The sequence below is a fragment of the Crocuta crocuta genome, unplaced genomic scaffold (genome assembly GCF_008692635.1).
Source record: "Crocuta crocuta isolate KB4526 unplaced genomic scaffold, BGI_CrCroc_1.0 scaffold369, whole genome shotgun sequence".
In the NCBI taxonomy this organism is placed as follows: domain Eukaryota; kingdom Metazoa; phylum Chordata; class Mammalia; order Carnivora; family Hyaenidae; genus Crocuta; species Crocuta crocuta.
The window spans coordinates 4,946,439-4,963,721 of NW_027529441.1; the positions used below are offsets into that span (position 1 = coordinate 4,946,439).

The 17,283-nt window shown below is 39.0% G+C and overlaps 1 protein-coding gene and 1 long non-coding RNA gene across 2 annotated transcripts in view; one reads left to right on the plus strand and one right to left on the minus strand.

Moving 5' to 3' along the window:
- Positions 1-8,512: 8,512 nt before the first annotated feature.
- Positions 8,513-17,283, minus strand: part of LOC144228399 (uncharacterized) — a 46,987-nt gene continuing 38,216 nt past the window's right edge. The window contains exons 2-3 of the long non-coding RNA XR_013334178.1: positions 9,578-9,766; positions 8,513-8,784 (exon numbers count right to left, since the gene is read on the minus strand). This is a non-coding gene — a long non-coding RNA (uncharacterized LOC144228399). The remainder of the gene's footprint in view (positions 8,785-9,577; positions 9,767-17,283) is intronic.
- CYYR1 (cysteine and tyrosine rich 1) overlaps positions 15,415-17,283 on the plus strand; it is a 107,557-nt gene continuing 105,688 nt past the window's right edge. The window contains exon 1 of the mRNA XM_077760215.1: positions 15,415-15,728. Within this exon, the coding sequence (XP_077616341.1) occupies positions 15,656-15,728 (73 nt within the window). The 5' untranslated portion in view covers positions 15,415-15,655. The remainder of the gene's footprint in view (positions 15,729-17,283) is intronic.

Sequence of the window (17,283 nt, forward strand, 5' to 3'; positions counted from 1 at the left end):
GTCTCCATTGTGTATTACCTGTGAGCTAGACATGTCTATAAACCCCTTTAACCCAAGACGGCAATAAAAATGGTGCCTCACAAGTTTTCCAGATTTTCTTTCTCATCTTAGTGAGGTGGCACTGGTTTGAGTCACTGTAAAAGACAGAAGTACAAAGATACCACCAGGGAACAGGATGAGAAAAATGTCGGGAGAGTCTACGTAGGATACCATAAGTTGTCTATGTGGGAGGAAGCGCTTAGATACCACTAGGGTCAGAAAACAGTCAGAAACAGAGGGAACACCATAGAATCTTCCAAATGGAGTGCCTCAGGGCTCAATTCTTGTATATATTCTCTGCATATATTCTATATATACCCTGTCACTGAATGTTTTGATGCAGGTCCTTGCCCTTAAATACCAACTTACTATAGTGTTTCCTGGCATTACCATAGCCAAGGTGGCTACCACCAACTAGGTGGCTTAAAACCACAGGAATGTGTGGTCTCACAGTTCTGAAGGCTAGAGATCCAAAATCAAGGTTTCAACAGGTCCAAGTTTCCTTTTTCCCTGTAAGGGAGAATCCATTCTTATTTCTTCCTAGCTTCTGGTGGTTTGTTGGCAATCCTTGGCTTTCCTTGGTTTACAGCTCCATCCCTCCCATCTCTGCCTCCATCAACACATGGCATCCACCCCCCTCCCCCATGTGTCTGTATTTCAGTGTCACTTCTCCATTTCCTTCCCATAAGGACACCCACCAGTTATATTGGATTTAGGGCCCATCCTACTCATTTTTCCTTGACTAATTACATCTGCAATGACCACATTTCCCAAAAAGTTTATTTTCTATGGCACTAGGGGTTAGGACTTCAACATATGTTTTTGGAGGGCATAATTCTTCCTATAATAACATTCATACACTCATGATTCCCAAATTTATATCTTTATATTGATCCTGAACAATTTCCCAATTGACATCTCCACTTGGATATCCAAATAGGCATTTCAACAAGTGCAATCAATTCTGCCACCATATAGGTCCAAGTCACCATAAAACACACACACACAGACACACACACACACAAATAGCCTCCAAAATGATCTCCTTGTTTATATCATCATTACTCTTAAATCATTCTCCATATGGCAATCTGTCGCTTTATTTTAAAAGATAAATCAAATCGCAACATTCCTCTTCTTGAAATTCTCAAAGTCTTCTGCCATATTTAAAATGAATTTTGGGGGCGCCTGGGTGGCTTAGTCGGTTAAGCGTCTGACTTTCGCTTAGGTCATGATCTCGCGGTTCGTGGGTTTGAGTCCCGCGTCGGGCTCTGTGCCAGCTCAGAGCCTGGAGCCTGTTTCAGTCTGTGACTCCCTCTCTCTCTGACTCTCCCCTGCTCACGCTGTCTCTCTCTCTCTCTCCTAGAATTAAATAAAACATTAAAAAAATAAATAAATAAAACAAAATGAATTTTGAACTTCTCACCAGGGTCTACCAGAACTAACGAGGCTTGAGTCCAACACCACCATCTCATACCATTATCCCTCCACTTATCTTAGCCCAGCCATGCTTGCAGTCTCTGATTACAGAAACTCTCTCATTCAAATTCTCCAAGGTCCAAATTTGAGAGATTTGTGAAAGTAAGGAGGAGACTGGCAGAGTATGGAGAGAAGGGAAGCATAGCAACGGTCATTTCATGGTTGCAAGGAGATTTAGAGCGCACCTACTTTTGTATATTCACTTTCACCCAATCCTTCGTTCCTGCTTCCTATTGCTGCTTTACAGGTTACCTGATACCTCCAAGTTCCAGCATTGCAACTGGGTTACCTTTTGCAGATACTTCAGCTGAGGTGTCTTTTCTCTCTGCTAGGTCAGGTGCTTCTCCTCTAATGGACTTTCTGGCTTCCAAATTCATTGCAATCTCTCCCACAGATGACTTCTCTCCTATTTTGTTTGGCCTTATGGATGGATACACTTTTAATTCTTAATTTGTCCATGGTGAGGGTTGGGAGTAAGAGCAGATACATAAGTGTAATCAATCTGCTCGATTTCTAGGAAGTACCCCTACCACTTATTTGATTTCTCTATTTCAACTCTTCCATTATAAGCAGCAGAAAACCCCTGGATTTGTAGCAAAGTGAATATGATGTCACGTGTATAAAAACAACGAATGGGATGATAAGTTAGAGCAGCATTTCTCCACCTCAGCATGACAGACATTTGGGGCCAGATAACTCTGTCGTGAGGAGCTGTCCTGTGCCTTGTAGGATATTTAGCCACATCTCTGGTCACTACACATGCTCCCAGTCATAACAAACAAAAATGCAGTAGGATATTATTGGATTTCTCTTGGAGGGGTTGGTGGGGGAGATTTCTCCAGATTGAGAACCCCTGATTTAGGGAAAAATGGGAGTACTGTTACCAGAGCAAGGAGGAGAGGGTGACAGACACAAGAAAGATCCTCTCCTCCTTATTTTAATCAATGAAAATATGACTTAGAAAACCTTGCAGCAAGATATATCAAAAGGAGCTAAACCTCCAGTTACAAAATAAATAAGTCACAGGGGTGTATTATTGTACAGCACGGTGACTATAGTTAATAATACTGTGTTTGAAAGTTGGCACCAGAGTAGATCTTCAAAGTTCTCATCACAAGAAAAAGACTTTTTTGTAACTTTGTGTGACATTGGATGTCACCAGACTTACTGTGGTCATCATTTTGCAATGTCCGCAAATATCAAATTATTGTGTCATAGACCTGAAACTAATCTAAAGTTATATGCCAATTATACCTCAATTAAAAAACTGCTTTGACTCTACATCATCATAGGATCTCAGGAAAAGGAAATCCAACCACAGGAGAAGCAGGAAATGGAAAGCACCAACGGTGGCTCTGAGGAACACAGCAGTAGGATCCTCCCACCTTCATTCACATAGATGTCTCACTACTTACAACGTTCAGCATTTTTGCAGCGCAAAGTGTTTGTTTTCTGTCACCAACCTTCCAATATATGTCATATATGATTTTATATTTATCTTATATTCTTTTAATGAATATTTCTTTCCCTTCTCAACATGTCAGAGACCATCGAGGGTACTGCACACATGGTAGTTGTATGTTATATTCAGGGACCCCACCTTTGTGGTGCTTATATTCATGCAGGGCAACTGATAGTAAATGGTAAACTGATCAATAAACAGATCAACTCAGGTGGTGATAAAAGCTACATGGAAAATAAGAGAGCATAATGTGTTAGAAATGAATGGCAGTGGTGGGAGAAGCAGAAAAGGCAAGATCAGACTGGGAACCTGGGGAAGACTCACTAAAGAGGGGACACCTCACTCAAAACCCAAAAGACAATTGCAGGACATAATTAAAGGTCTCCCGTAGGAAGACTTAGAAAGAGAAATCTAGAAGTAAAGAGCCAGTGCCAAATGTTTGTGGGCGTGTATGTGCCTATACACGTGTGGGCATGTGAGTCATGATCTAAATGTTTGTGTCCCTCCACTGTTCATTTGTTGAAATCCTAACCCTCAAAGGTGATAGTATTAGGGGAAGAAGCCTTTGGGCGGTTATTGAGCCAGGAGGATGGAACCTTCAGGAATGGGATTAGTGCTCTTATGAAAAAGAAGCCACAGAGCTCCTCAGCTCCTCCTACCACGTGAGGACACAGTGAAGAGACAGCCAACTAGGTGGCGGGTTCTCACTAGACACCAAATCTGCCAGCACCTCTATCTGGGACTTCCTGGACTCCAGAATCATGAAAACTAAATTTCTGTTGTTTATATTCACCCAGTCTATGTTATATGTAGATATTTTTTTTTTACACCAGAACAGACAAAGATAGTATGAGCGTGTGTGCATATTTATTTATTTACGTTAACTTGTCTATTTCCTCATTCTGTTCCTTCATAGTAGCCCCTCCCTCACTGACATAGGCCAGCAAACGGTCATGAGAGTTGCCTGCTCTCTCTCCTAGTCCCACCTCCTCCACCTTCAGCTCCCACAATCACCCGCCTAATTATTGTGGTATTTCCCAATTTGAAATCATCTGATGGGCTGAATTTATCTTTTGGTTCCAAGTAATGCCATAAACTGCTTGCCAGTGCAAGAATTGACTTGTGCATCAGATATCCTTTCCTAAGTCATCAAGTCTATGACGGAAAAAGATCAGTTAGCACCAGAACACCTGCCTGAAGTTTCCGAAGGGCCGGAATGCAGTCAAATCAGTTTCTTTTTAAAGAGCCTGTGGGTAAGCAAGCTTCCTGACTGACATATCTCTTGAAATCACCCGCTGAATCACCCTTTGCTGTGTTCTCAAGGTCATTTTGCCCTTCAGTTCTGCTATTAGCCATGTTCCATTTTTAATTCATCATCCAGAGAAATCCCTGGAAGGTATCAGAAAAATCGTCCCGGCAGGAGCAGAGGTTAAAAGCAAATAGATAAGTATATGTCTCCCTCACAACACTGTAAGATTGAAACTGACTTTCTGTTGACACTGAAATGAACATACATTTTGTATTTCTTAGTTCACATTTTCCAGTGTGAATCATAATCTCGAGTACTAATTCAAAAATGGTTGCACAGCTATTTGAGCCAAATTGTATTTAAAGCTCTGGATCAATCTAAAATATATCCTCCAATCCAGATTGCATTTCTGGAAGAAATGCAATTCTTACGTTTAAGGGTTTACATTGTGATGGAGACATGCAGTGGCTATTTACCACACCTCTGTGACTGCCCAGAACTCTTTGAGTACCCTTCCTGTGTTTTTCAAATTTTCCACATGAGCTGGTCTGGCTCAAGGAAGATGCTAAATCTCACATCTCAGCCTCTCTTGCAACCAAAGCACAAGCATATGACTGTGCCTTTCTGGTCACATGCATTGTTAAGATATAAAATATAGAAGAAGTACCATGAAGATGAAGGCATAAATAGAATTTTTTTTTTTTTTTTTTTTTTTNGCATGGCTTTGCAAAGTCATCCAGGCCAGAGAGAAATAATTTATAGGGATTCTTATATTAGTATTTGGTACCCAAGATGTGGAGTCCCCCATTAGGCAGGTTTATGGTATAATTTGGCATTTCCCAGATTTGTGCCCCTCAATATGGCAGCTAATAGCTCTATGTATCTATTTACCTTTCAGAAGGTGGCTCATATAACTCATGAACTAAATTTAAAATTAATTTAAATTAGTATTTTAGGGGCTCCTGGGTGGCTCAGTCAGTTAAGCATCTGATTCTTGATTTTGGTTCAGGTCATGATCTCACAGTTCGTGGGTTCAAGCCTCACATGGAGCTGACAGTGCAGTGTCTGTTTGGGATTCTCTCTGTCTCTCTCTCTCTCTGACCCTCCTCTGCTTCATGTGCACCCTCTCTCTCTCTCAAAATAAATAAAACTTTTAAATGTTTTCTAAATTTTTTTTTATTTTGAGAGACAGAGAGAGAATGAGCAGGAGAGGGACAGAAAGAGGAGAGAGAATCCCAAGCAGGCTCCTCACTGTCAGCACAGAGCCCAATGTGGGGCTTGAACTCATGAACTGTGAGATCATGCCCTGAGCTGAAATCATGAGTCAGATGCTTAATCGATTGAGCCACCCAGGTGCCTTCCCTGAAAATAAATTAATATTTTAAAAGAGCTGCTTCATTTAGTTATTGGAAAACATTTAAGTATATAGGTTTTGGAACAACTTTTGGTATGTGTATCTACTTTTTCAACTGTACATTTTATGAAGCCAAAATCCAGACCAGTTGGAAATTTAGTATTCAAATTGAAATAAGCTGTTAAGGATAGAATACACAAAGGATTTTGTTTTATTTATTATTTATGTAGTTAGTTTTAGTTAGTTAGTTTACTTATTTATTTTGAGAAAGAGAGAGAGTCAGGGAAGGGTTGAGGGAGGGGGAGAGAGAGAGAACCCCAGGCAAGATTTTCACTGTCAGTGCAGAGCCCAATGCAGGATTCGAACCCATGAACCATGAGATCATGACCTAAGTTAAAGTCAGATGCTTAACCTATTGAGCCACCCAGGTGCCCCAAAAACACAAAGTATTTTAAAGACTTCTTATAAAAAATAATGTAAAATATCTAATTAATCTTATAATTAGTAATTACTCATACCTTCATACCATACATTGATGATGCATTATAATAATATTTTGGATTGATCAAGGTAAAGAAAATATATCTTTATGTTAATTTCACCTCTTTCATTTTACTTTTTTAACATGACTGTGGAAAACTTTCAATTACGTATGTGGCTCATGTTACGGTTTTATTGGACAGCAATTTCCTAGACCAATGCTTCTCAAATTTTAATGTGCATCAGAATCAGCTGGAAGGCATGGTAAACTATTACAGTGTTTTCACTGAGAATGAGAGAAGGAGATCGAGCAGGGAATCTGAAGAAGTGACCTTTCAGGTGAGGTCTGAAGGTGAAGATTTGGGAAGAGGACAGCTACAAAGAGAAGGAACAGCAGGAAGTGGGGTCAGAGGCAAGAGAAAGAGCGGAACTTCTGAGAAGCTCCAAGAGGCCCTTATGGCCAGATCGCAGTGTAGAAGGATGAAAATGTGGTAAGAAATCAGAAAGGCAGATGGGAACCAAGTTGTGCATGGCTCTGTGGGTCTTTGTAAGGAAACTAAACTTTATTCAAAGCGCAGAGGAAACGCATGAAAGAATTTCAGTCAGTGGACTATGGGGATCTGATAACATATCTAGAAGACTACTCAAGCTAATACCTGGAAAACAGATTGAATATGAGCAAAGTGGGTATGGGCTGAGCATTAAGAAGGCTATTGCGATGATAAAGGGAGGGATAAGTAAAATATACTAAAACAACCCAATGGAATTCTAAGCAGCTACTGAAAGTAATGATTATGAAGACTGTACAAATGCTGAAAACGTTTAGAATTCAGTATTAACTGACATAAACACGGACTATAAAATTGAGCAGACATTATGCTTCAACTATGTGAAGTTAAATATGCATACAGACAAAGACTAAATGAGAATATACCCCACCCACATCAGAGAAGAAAAATTAGTAAGAACATGGACGATACTTTACATTATCCAAAAAAATAATTTCACTTACTATGACTTTAGAACAATCTAAATTGGGAAACTTTCTTCAGTTCATTGGAAGAGTTCTCTTGCTTGCTCTCTTACTGAGGTGAGGTATTTTCATCAGCCCAGAAGATTGAATTGTTGATAATATAATTGTTGATAATATGAGTCACATCTACCTTTGTGTTTAACCCTCCAGAGTGAGTTCCAGTTCTTGTTTTATGACAGAGATACTAGTTTTTCTACCTTGGTCTCTGTACTATACCACAAAGAAGATATTATCCACTTGAAGAATTCCTAATTTTTCAATTACCAACAACAAAGAGAGCAAAATGTATCAAATGAAAGCATCCAAGGACTGTTTTTGAAAGTGCATTCCTCTATAACTTGGGAGTAGGAAAACACTCTCTAACCATGACTTCAATAGGCAGATACCAAAAAATAAAATATAAAAAAAAATTTGACCTCTTAAAAATTAAAATAATTTGCATGACACAAGCACCAGAAGACAAAGAAAAACTGGGGAAAAAATTGCAAAATATACCACTTTAAAAAATCAAACGTATAATAATCTTTTAATTGAGGGGAAAAACCTCATCAAACTCCTATAGAAAAATAAGCAAAGATTTGAATATATAATTCACAAAACAATTGAAAATAGTCTATGGAAAGATGTTCGGGTTCACTTGTAATAGCAGAAATGCAAAAGATACCACTTTTTCCATCAAATTGACCAACCCCCCCCCAAAAAAAATCAAAAGCTCAACAATGCATTATATTGGCAGAGCTGGGGAGAAATAGGTGCTCATATGCACTTCTGGTAGAAATGTAAAAATGATACATTCTTTCAATGAGAGAATTTAGCAATATTGAACAAAAGTATGTATGCATTTACCCTTCCACCCAGCAATTCTACTTCTGTGGATTTCCCCCCAAAATACAGCAAGAATACATATTTTCAAGGCTATTTATTGCAGCATTATCTGTAATGGTAAAATGTTGGAAATCATAATGGCCCAACATATTAGGCAACTATGGTACACATCTTCAACAGAATACTATAGACCAATAACAAATGATGGGGGTATCCTTGCTGGTTGCTGCAAGAATCCTTGTATCTACGGGGAAGGGTAGGGAGGAATAGTGCCCATCAGCTCTCTTGTTCTTGGAAGTGTCCTTAAAATCCCCACCCCTCAGTTGTTCTGAGATTAGTAAACAAAGATCCTTCCCAATGCCCCAGGCACCTTTCCAACTGCCTTTTCCAGCTGTTCCTTGTGGGTTGTTTGCTCTGCTGGCTCTTTAAGAGCAGGGGACTGTTTCCACCACCCATTCTCCCTCTCTCCCAGATTTTCTCCTGCCCGCTGAATTTCTAAAGTTCCCGATTGTAAGCTCACTGGTTATAAAAACTTGCAAAGTTACGGGCCACTGGTTTTCAAAGCCAAATGTTGTGAAGACTCACCTTCTGATGTGTGTCCCCCATGCCTGGAGTGCCTGGGGTTGGTCTGCCTCTCTCCCTTCTTTGGGCTTGTGGGGTTCCTCCCATTTGTGGTTAGTTCCTGACCATGTCTCCACCTCTTCCGTCCTTTTGATGTGGCCTCCTCTCTGTGATTAACTGTGGAGGGTCTGTTCTGCCAGGCCATTTTCTGGGTTGGGTGCACTGATGTGGTTTTTGTCTAGGTGCATCCACGGGACAAGGTGAGCTTAGGATCCTCCTAGTCTGCCATCTTCCTGGAAATCCTGGAGCAATAAAAAATGAATGAAGACAAACCCTATGAACTGATATGGAGTGATTTCCAAGATGTATTATTCAGTGCACTTACTTCCCTGTAGACAGACTTTTTAAACTAAATTAATATTTCAAAGCATATGGTTATTACATGAACTCTCTCCCAAATTTCCTTTGAAAAGCTGATATTGCCATATTGAGTGAGGACGCCCACAAACTCAAAACCCACTTTTAATTATGAGATGCCCATCAAATATCCTTAGGAGACACACAAATGAGCACTTCTAAAGGGTGATTTGCCTAAACCTAGGGTAAATCAGGGATAGGTCTAAGTATCTGTGTTTTAACAGACCCTTCACGTATTTCTGAAGCCCACTAAGCTTTCAGAACTATACTTCTAAAGTATAATGTAATTATAGTTATACAATTTATTTTAGGATTGTTGGGTTGATTAAATGAGACCCAGTTATTGAAGCTAACTGAAATAATTGCTATTGAGAAAGCTCATCTGGAAGTACTTTGTCTCTTGTTTTTGATATGGCCAAACGAGGAATCTTAAACTTCCCCCAAACCAAACAGGCTATTAGTTTTGAAAGACGTGTAGTGTAGCCTCTGTGGTAAAGGGCAGGAGCTCTGCTCTGAAGTTACATTTTCAGGGCTTCACTCATTGCTGTGTGACCTTGGGCAAAGTTATTTATGCATGCTGGGGCTCAATGACTCTGCTCATACAACAAAGGTGATAATAATCATATCCACTTCATTAAGATGTTGAAAAAGTATTAATTAAAATTTTAAAGAACTTACACATGGTTCTGACAGAAAATAAGCATTCAATACTCTTCTTAGCCCTCAATGAATATTTTAGGTCGTCTCCCTTTTTCCCCTTTGTTTTTTCCCTCCTGCTTGCTTTCTTCCAGATTTTTTGCCTTTGTATGAGTCTTGCTTTTCTCGGCATCCACATATCTTCTTCTTTTTTTAAACATTTATTTATTTCTGAGAGACAGAGAGACAGAGCATGAATGGGAAAGGGGCAGAGATAGAGGGAGATACAGAATCCAAAGCAGGCTCCAGGCTCTGGGCCATCAGAACAGAGCCCGATGTGGGGCTTGAACCCATGAACCATGAGATCATGACCTGAGCCGAAGTAGGATGCTCAACCGACTGAGCCACCCAGGCACCCAGGCATCCATACATACATCTTCTAATGACGATAAAGATCACACACAAGTAGAAGCCTTAAATGTACACATTTCCCCCTTTATTAATGAGTAACTAATTGCAAGGAGTTATACTGATCTGACCCTATGGTGAAATAAATTATTTGAAGAAAGAAAGTATGTGTCAGAAGACCTCAAAGCGAATCATCGTAAAACTCAGAAATAACTCTACCATACCCAAATCTGATATGCGACCTCTCCCCATGGGACGTGCTGGGCCTCTGACTCAATAATTTGCCCTTAGGTTTCTCATTTCTGAAATAGGGAAATTGACCTGCACAATCTGTGAAATCCTGTTCTGTTATAACTCTCTGGTTCCAAATAATACTATGGGTTAACATTATTCACCTCTCATATGTCACCTATCGCTTCTTAATCATCTTTAGACATTTAAAATGTTGGTTTATGCACCATCCAAAAGCAGAACTATAACATAAATCCAACACCAAATTACACATGATATACTAATAAATGCTCATTGATGAATATGTATCTTAAGGTTTCAGAACTATGGCAGGAATTAAAATATCCTTAGAAGCACTCTACACATTCAATGCAATTCCAATCAAAATTGCACCAGCATACTTCTCAAAACTAGAACAAACTATCCAAAAATTTGTATGGAGCCACAAAAGACCCCGAATAGCCAAAGTAATACTNTTTCAAAATATAAGAGTTTTGAAAAACTTTCATATTAATTGTTAGGAAATATCCACTCTACTTGCCATGGTCAGACTAAATGATTTTATTTAAAAACCCATTTTTCTCATTATAAAAAAATACATGTTTATGGTAAAATATGTGGAAAACACATAAACAGAAATAAAGGAGTACGTATCTATATGTTCACTAAATTAGGATCTCAAAGGAAGTACAATTTTGCTTCTTCTTTAGAAAGACTATGAACATTTTTCTCTATTATTAAATATTCTCCATAGACATAAGTTTAATAATGTAATAACATTGCAAAAGATGGATGCCGTCTTTTTTTTTAAGTTTACTTATTTATTTATTTTGAGAGAGAGAGCACTCGTACACAAGCGTGGGAAGAGCAGAGAAAGTGGGAAAGAGAGAATCCAAAGCAGGCGCTGCACTGTCAGCGTGGAGCCTGATGCAAGGCTTCAACTCACGAACCATGAGATCATGACCTGAGCCAAAACCAAGAGTTGGACACTTAACCGACTGAGTCATCCAGGTGCCTCCAGATACCATCTTTTTGAAGTTAACATTTATTATATGTTAAGAGCTATGTATAGCTATAGTGAACATTTGGGGAAATTATTAAATAACAGAATTCCAGCAGTCAAAAAATAGCTATTTTTACAAATTTATCTTAACTCTTATCTCCCATGTTTGTATTAGCAATAGCTTTTAGAAAATCGACTTCCTTGAGGTATAATTTACATAGTCTAGAACATACATATTTTAAGTGTACTATTAATGTGCATTTCCATGACTTCAGCATATGTATGCAGCTGGGTGATGGCTCCCTTTATTAAGATACAGAAGATTGCCATGACCCTTATGACAGTCTACAATCCCATTCCCAGGGAACCAGTAAGCTGCTTTCTGTCATTATAGATTATTTTTGTCTTTTCTAGAATACCATGTGAACAATATTATACAGCCATTTGTTTGTGTCTGGTTACTTTGCTCAACATATTCTTCCAGAACGTCATCCATGCTGTTGCATATTCTTCAAACTTGTTTTTACTGCCAAGTTGTGTCTCACTGTATGGATGTATAGCACAACATGTTTACCCATGGATTGTTTCTCTTGGATACTTTCCTTTCCTAGTTTTCCTCTTAACTATATACCTTAAGGACTTTCTCCACTATTTTAAAGTATTGGATATTAATCCATAATATGGATGCATCCCAATTTGCTTAACTGGACATGTAAGCTCTTTATTATGTTTTAAAATTATAATAAATGCTGTTAGAAATATATTAATGAACTCAAATATTAATGGAATATGATTTGGAAATAAGATTCTTGGGCTATAGTCTTTATCTTTCAAAGGTACAGAAACATTTTCACTCTCAAATTCTAAGTTTGCAAATGAGAAGTCTAATGTTCGATTCTCTTTCTAAGCAAACTTTTTTATTATGTAGAAAAATTTATATGATTTTAAATTTATACTAATTCAAATAGGTCTCTAGAATATGTATATGTGCATTCTTCTTTTAAAAAAGTTTTCCTGGAACTCACTCACCATTTTAAATTTGAAAATTCAAATTTTATTGTAGCTTAGAATTTTGAAGAATTATCTTTTTAATATTTGTTTCTTCACTTTTTTCTTTTCAAACTACGTCTAACTTGCATATTACTTTCATATTTGGTCTCTTCTATGTGCTATAACATTTTTTAATATTTTAATTCATGGCTTGTATTTCTTTGCATATTTTTCTGTTATGAAATATGCCCTCAATTTGATCTAACAGCCTAAGTTTTTTTGTGTGTGACAATTTTATAATTTTTCTGTGATATTTTTCAAATCCAAATCAGCGGTGACTGGGTGGCTCAGTTGGCTAAGCACCTGACTTCAGCTCAGGTCATGAGCTCAGAGTGTGCAAGTTTGAGCCCTGCATTGAGCTCTGTGCTGACAGCTCAGAGCCTGGAGCCTGCTTTGGATTCTGTGTCTCCCTCTCTCTCTGCCATTCCCCTGTTCATGATCTGTCTCTCTCTGCCTCTCAAAATTTAATAAATATTTTTTAAAAAAATTTTAAATTCCAAATCAAGTTTTATTTTAATTTCAAAAAACTCATTTCTTCCCTCTAATGCTGTGCTTTAAGGTTTTTCACTTCATATATATTTGTGTATACATGTACATCCGTACATATTTTGCACCTTAAGCACCTGAGTACTTTGAGGTGGACTATCTTTTTTTTGCAATGGGAACCAGCAGGCAAGCTTGGTTGGTCTTCCCATCGAAGTGAAGAGAAGGCTCTGTTCTCAAATGTAAGCAAGGAGAGGCTACTCTGATCAACACTCCCACTGGCTACTGACATCATTGGCAACAAGCTGCCTGTCCCAGGGCTGTGGGCAACAACTGGGCAGGAGTGGTCGTGCCCTTCATCTCCAGATGCCTGTCCCCATTACCCCAGTCCTAGGTTCTGCATCCAGTTTCACCTGGAGAGGGAAGCATGATTCCATTCCCAAAACCTTCAGTCTCATTCTCCAGCTTTGCAAACAGTCACTTACATCCGTATCTTCTTCTTTTAAGGATTCAAAATCCTGTATATTTGAGACTTCCTCCAGCCATTCTTCTGATTATGTAGAAATTCTGACAATTATTTAGAAATTGTGTTCCCCAGCAGAATGTTGATTTCAGGTGAGGAGCAACTGATGAAGTTTCTCAAAATCCATGGGTTAAATGTCTGGATTTTAAGCCAAGAGCAGAAGGAATGCACTGGGTTTTAAACAAGTGAGTGAATGTGATAAAATCTTTAATTTAAGAAGAAATATTCTAGCTTCCGCCTGGAGAATATCTTTGGAGGCAGGGAAACTGCTGGTAACGGAGACTCTAAGAGCCTAGATTAGAGCAGAGATAGAAGGTAAAATGCAATATTTTTGAATGTTGTTTGGACGCACAATCAGTAAAACTTTGTGATAGATCAGCTGTTGGAACTGAGAGAGAGGAGCACTTGACCGGGCTTCTTATTGAACAGGTGGATGACTAGGCCTTCGCTGAAGCATACAGCATGCTAGGGATCTCAGATTATATTTATTTTGAAGGTGGTTTTTCTTCCCATTTTCTTACATCCAAGCAGCAGCATGCATATTTATAGGACTAAACTCCTAGAGGAGGACAAATTACATTAAACTGCATGTGTATTTAAATTTTGATACAAATTGCCACATTGTTCTCCTTAAAAGTTGGGTTGTTTTTTGTTTCCTTGGTTGATCTGATATATGAAAAAAGGATGTCTCACTGTCAATTCGATTTTTGCTTTTTTTTCTTTTTGGGGAGTTAGGATATTTAGAAAACTAGAAGACAGAGATAAATGATAGACAGATGATACATACATACATACATACATAGATGATAGATCAATCTATTAATATTTATGCTCAGTTTCTATTGGTTTTCTTTTCCTTATTGATTTTTTAAGTTCTTTACATATTAAGGAGATCAGGACTTTGTCTATCCTACGCATTTTAAATATTTTTTCCCAGTCAAATGTGTGGCTTGTCATATACAGAAAGTTTTATCTCTTATGGAGTCAAATTGGTCAATTTGTTTCTTTTATGACTTTTGAGATTTGATAATGCTTAGAAAAGATTTCTGTGATTATTTACATGTCATCCTCTCATTTTTATCTAATATTTTTATAATTGCATCCTCTAGTGTAAATACTTAATTCATATGATATTGTTTTGATGAAAGGAGATAAGAATCCATAAATGCCTACTTAAGGCCCCAACACAATCCATTGGGTAGCCCATAATTTCCTCTTCTGCTTTAAAAATATCTTTTTAAAAAAGTATAAATTAAATTTCTATGCATATGTGTTTTTAATTTTGGATTTTCCATTCTGTTCCATTGAACCTTCTATTCTATTGTTAATGAAAACTGTTTCAATTATTGTGATGTTATAACGTAACTGTTTTCTGTTGAGGCTTATCCCATTCATCGCCCTTTTGAATTTTGTATAATAAATAAAGAGAATTATCTTTATTCACTTACTTATGTTTTTTTCTTTCATGCATAAAACTAAGAACTTTCTAATCAATTTTTATTTGCATGAAAGCAAATTGCTTCTCTAGTCACATAACCTTATTTAAGAGCTGTTTCACTGATTCTTTCTGATTTTCCACATATACAAGCATATCATTTGCAAATGAAAATATTGCTTCCAATTTTTATAACTTTTTTCTTTCTCTTGTCTAATTGCATAGGCCAGTAACTCCAGAACAGTATCAAATAATAGTGATGCCAGTGTACATTCTTGTTCTGTTTTCCACTTCACTGACAATGCTTTAGGTGTTCAACAAATAAATATTTTATCAGCTTTTGGCAGAGACACTATACACCGTTTCTGACTCTCCAATTCTCCTGAGCTTTCTTTATTGGCTTTCTTTGTCGAGGACCCTCAACCCTAAAAATTCCCTATATTTATTTAAAGATAAAAAGCTACACTCTTCTTCACCCATTTGCTCCTAAAAGAAAAATCAGAGCGGAGGGCTGGAAGATAAAAAGAGCTTGCTAAACTGCACAGCAATTGCCAAAGCGTCGGGTTAGAAGAAGTTCCCTCATGCTCCAGGACTCACGCTATAGCTGCAAGAACCGGAGGGTGGGGTGGAGTCGGGGCCACCCCCGCCCCCAGCCCCACGTCGGTGCCACCCGCGGAGATGAAATGTGAGCCCGGGTGGCCCAGGACGCTGGAGCCTCGCCTGCCGCCCGAGCGCAAGCGCCGCGGGCAGAGACAAAGAGACCGCGGCCCCCGAGCAGCCCCGCGCGCGCCCGCCTGGGCTCCCCTCGAAGACTCCCAGGGCCATGGCCGGGTCCCCGCGGGCCCCCCGTCTCGGCAACGCTGCCCGGCCCCTCTGATCGCGCTCCCGCGCCTCGGCGTCCCGGGCTCCCCCTTCTCCCCCGGCCCTCTCTCCAGCCTGTGCGTCTGTCCGTCTGTCTTGGCGCGCAACCTGCGGCCACCGGCTTGGATGGACGCGCTGAGGCTGCCCGGGGGTCCAGCGATCTTGTTTCCGAAGTTGGCCCTGCTCTTTGTCTACGCAGGTCAGTGGCGCGGCGGGGCGGCGGGAGCGGGGAAGAAGGCTTGGGGCTGTGCTGGGGTCGCCCTCGGGCTCCGCCGGCGAGCGAGACGGCGTGGTCCCCGCCGGGCAGCCCCCGAGGCCGGCGACTGGGGCCCTCGGCGCGACCCCCACGCGGTTCTGTTTGGTTTCCTTCCTTCTCTTTAACTTTCCTGGTCTCCTTTCCTCTCCCCTTCTCTCTCTGCAAGCAGTTTAAAAATCCCAGTTCCCCAATTAGGGGATTTCAGTCTCTGGATAGCATGTAATTTATGCTGTCCNNNGGGGGGGGGGGGTGGTTGAGGGCAGAGACTGAGGGGTAGGAGAAAAGCGTTTTTAAAAACTACCTGAGATTTAGAGGTATTTGCTGAAGTTTTAAAATTAATGTGGTGACTTTTCCATTTCAAGATAGTCTATCTACTCTCCTGGCTAGCCCCACACTCTGAATATTTCAAAATAAAAAGCCTTAGACCATCGGGTTTTTGTTTTGTTCTGTTCTGTTTTTTGTTTTGTTTATTTCGCTTCAGAAGATGATTCTCAAGTGTGGTAGTCTGGATAATTGGATGCTTTGAGTTCAAATGCAAGGTTTTCGAGAGGCGTAAATTCACCCAGAGTCTAATCCTGTTTTCATCGATTTCGTGAAACACTGTTTATAGGTGAAAGAAATTTAATTTCCCTCCACCTAATTATTCTTCCTGAGAATTGCTAATAATTGACGGAGCAGAGCGGTTTTCTTGGTTCATGATTGATATGGAGCTCAAAATGGCTTTTCATTGGTTATTCATGTATAAAGTTAATTACACATGTGGTTTTTCATCTGCTTCCTATTCACAAAACAAGCTGAAAGCAAAGTGCTTTGTAAAATGTTTTCATGTCTCTCACTTCCTAGGACAAAAAGAAAAAAAAAATCACAGGCTTACCTGTAACCTTGCAATAGTAAATTTATGTGGCACTGTGATTTATTTTTTGATACTTAAGGAAGATTGCAACTGAAATGAAGCGGTTCTTCAACATTGTTGAACTTAAACATCAAGAGAATTGAACTTCTCATTCAACCTTGCCGGAAATGACTCCCCAAACTTCTATAGAAATTTTCAATTTGTACACTAAAATGTAAATTAGTGGCTGTCTAGAAGTTATGTAAAAGATATTTTACTGCAAGGAAAATGCTGACTTTTAAGCAAAAATTTATAAAAGTGGGAAAAGAACTTCCTATTTAATGAGGAAAAACCGCATTCTAATCTGTTTGCTTATTTCTTTTACTTAAAGTATATTTCAGAATTTGTGAGGCCAAAAGAAACAATTGTGTTATTAGTTTTATAGTAAAATCTTATTAGTTTATTTGAAGCAATGATTCTTTCCACTTCCTCTGTTTATCCACAGAAAACAAAAATAAGAAAATAGAACACAATCTCATTTATCTTTACACAAGCACACCTTTGAACAGCAACTTATTCTTTTGTGTATTTTATTCCCTGTGGTACACTGAAAGCTTCTAATGCATGCATTTTTCCTTCCTTTCCTCCTGTTCCCCAACCCCCCCC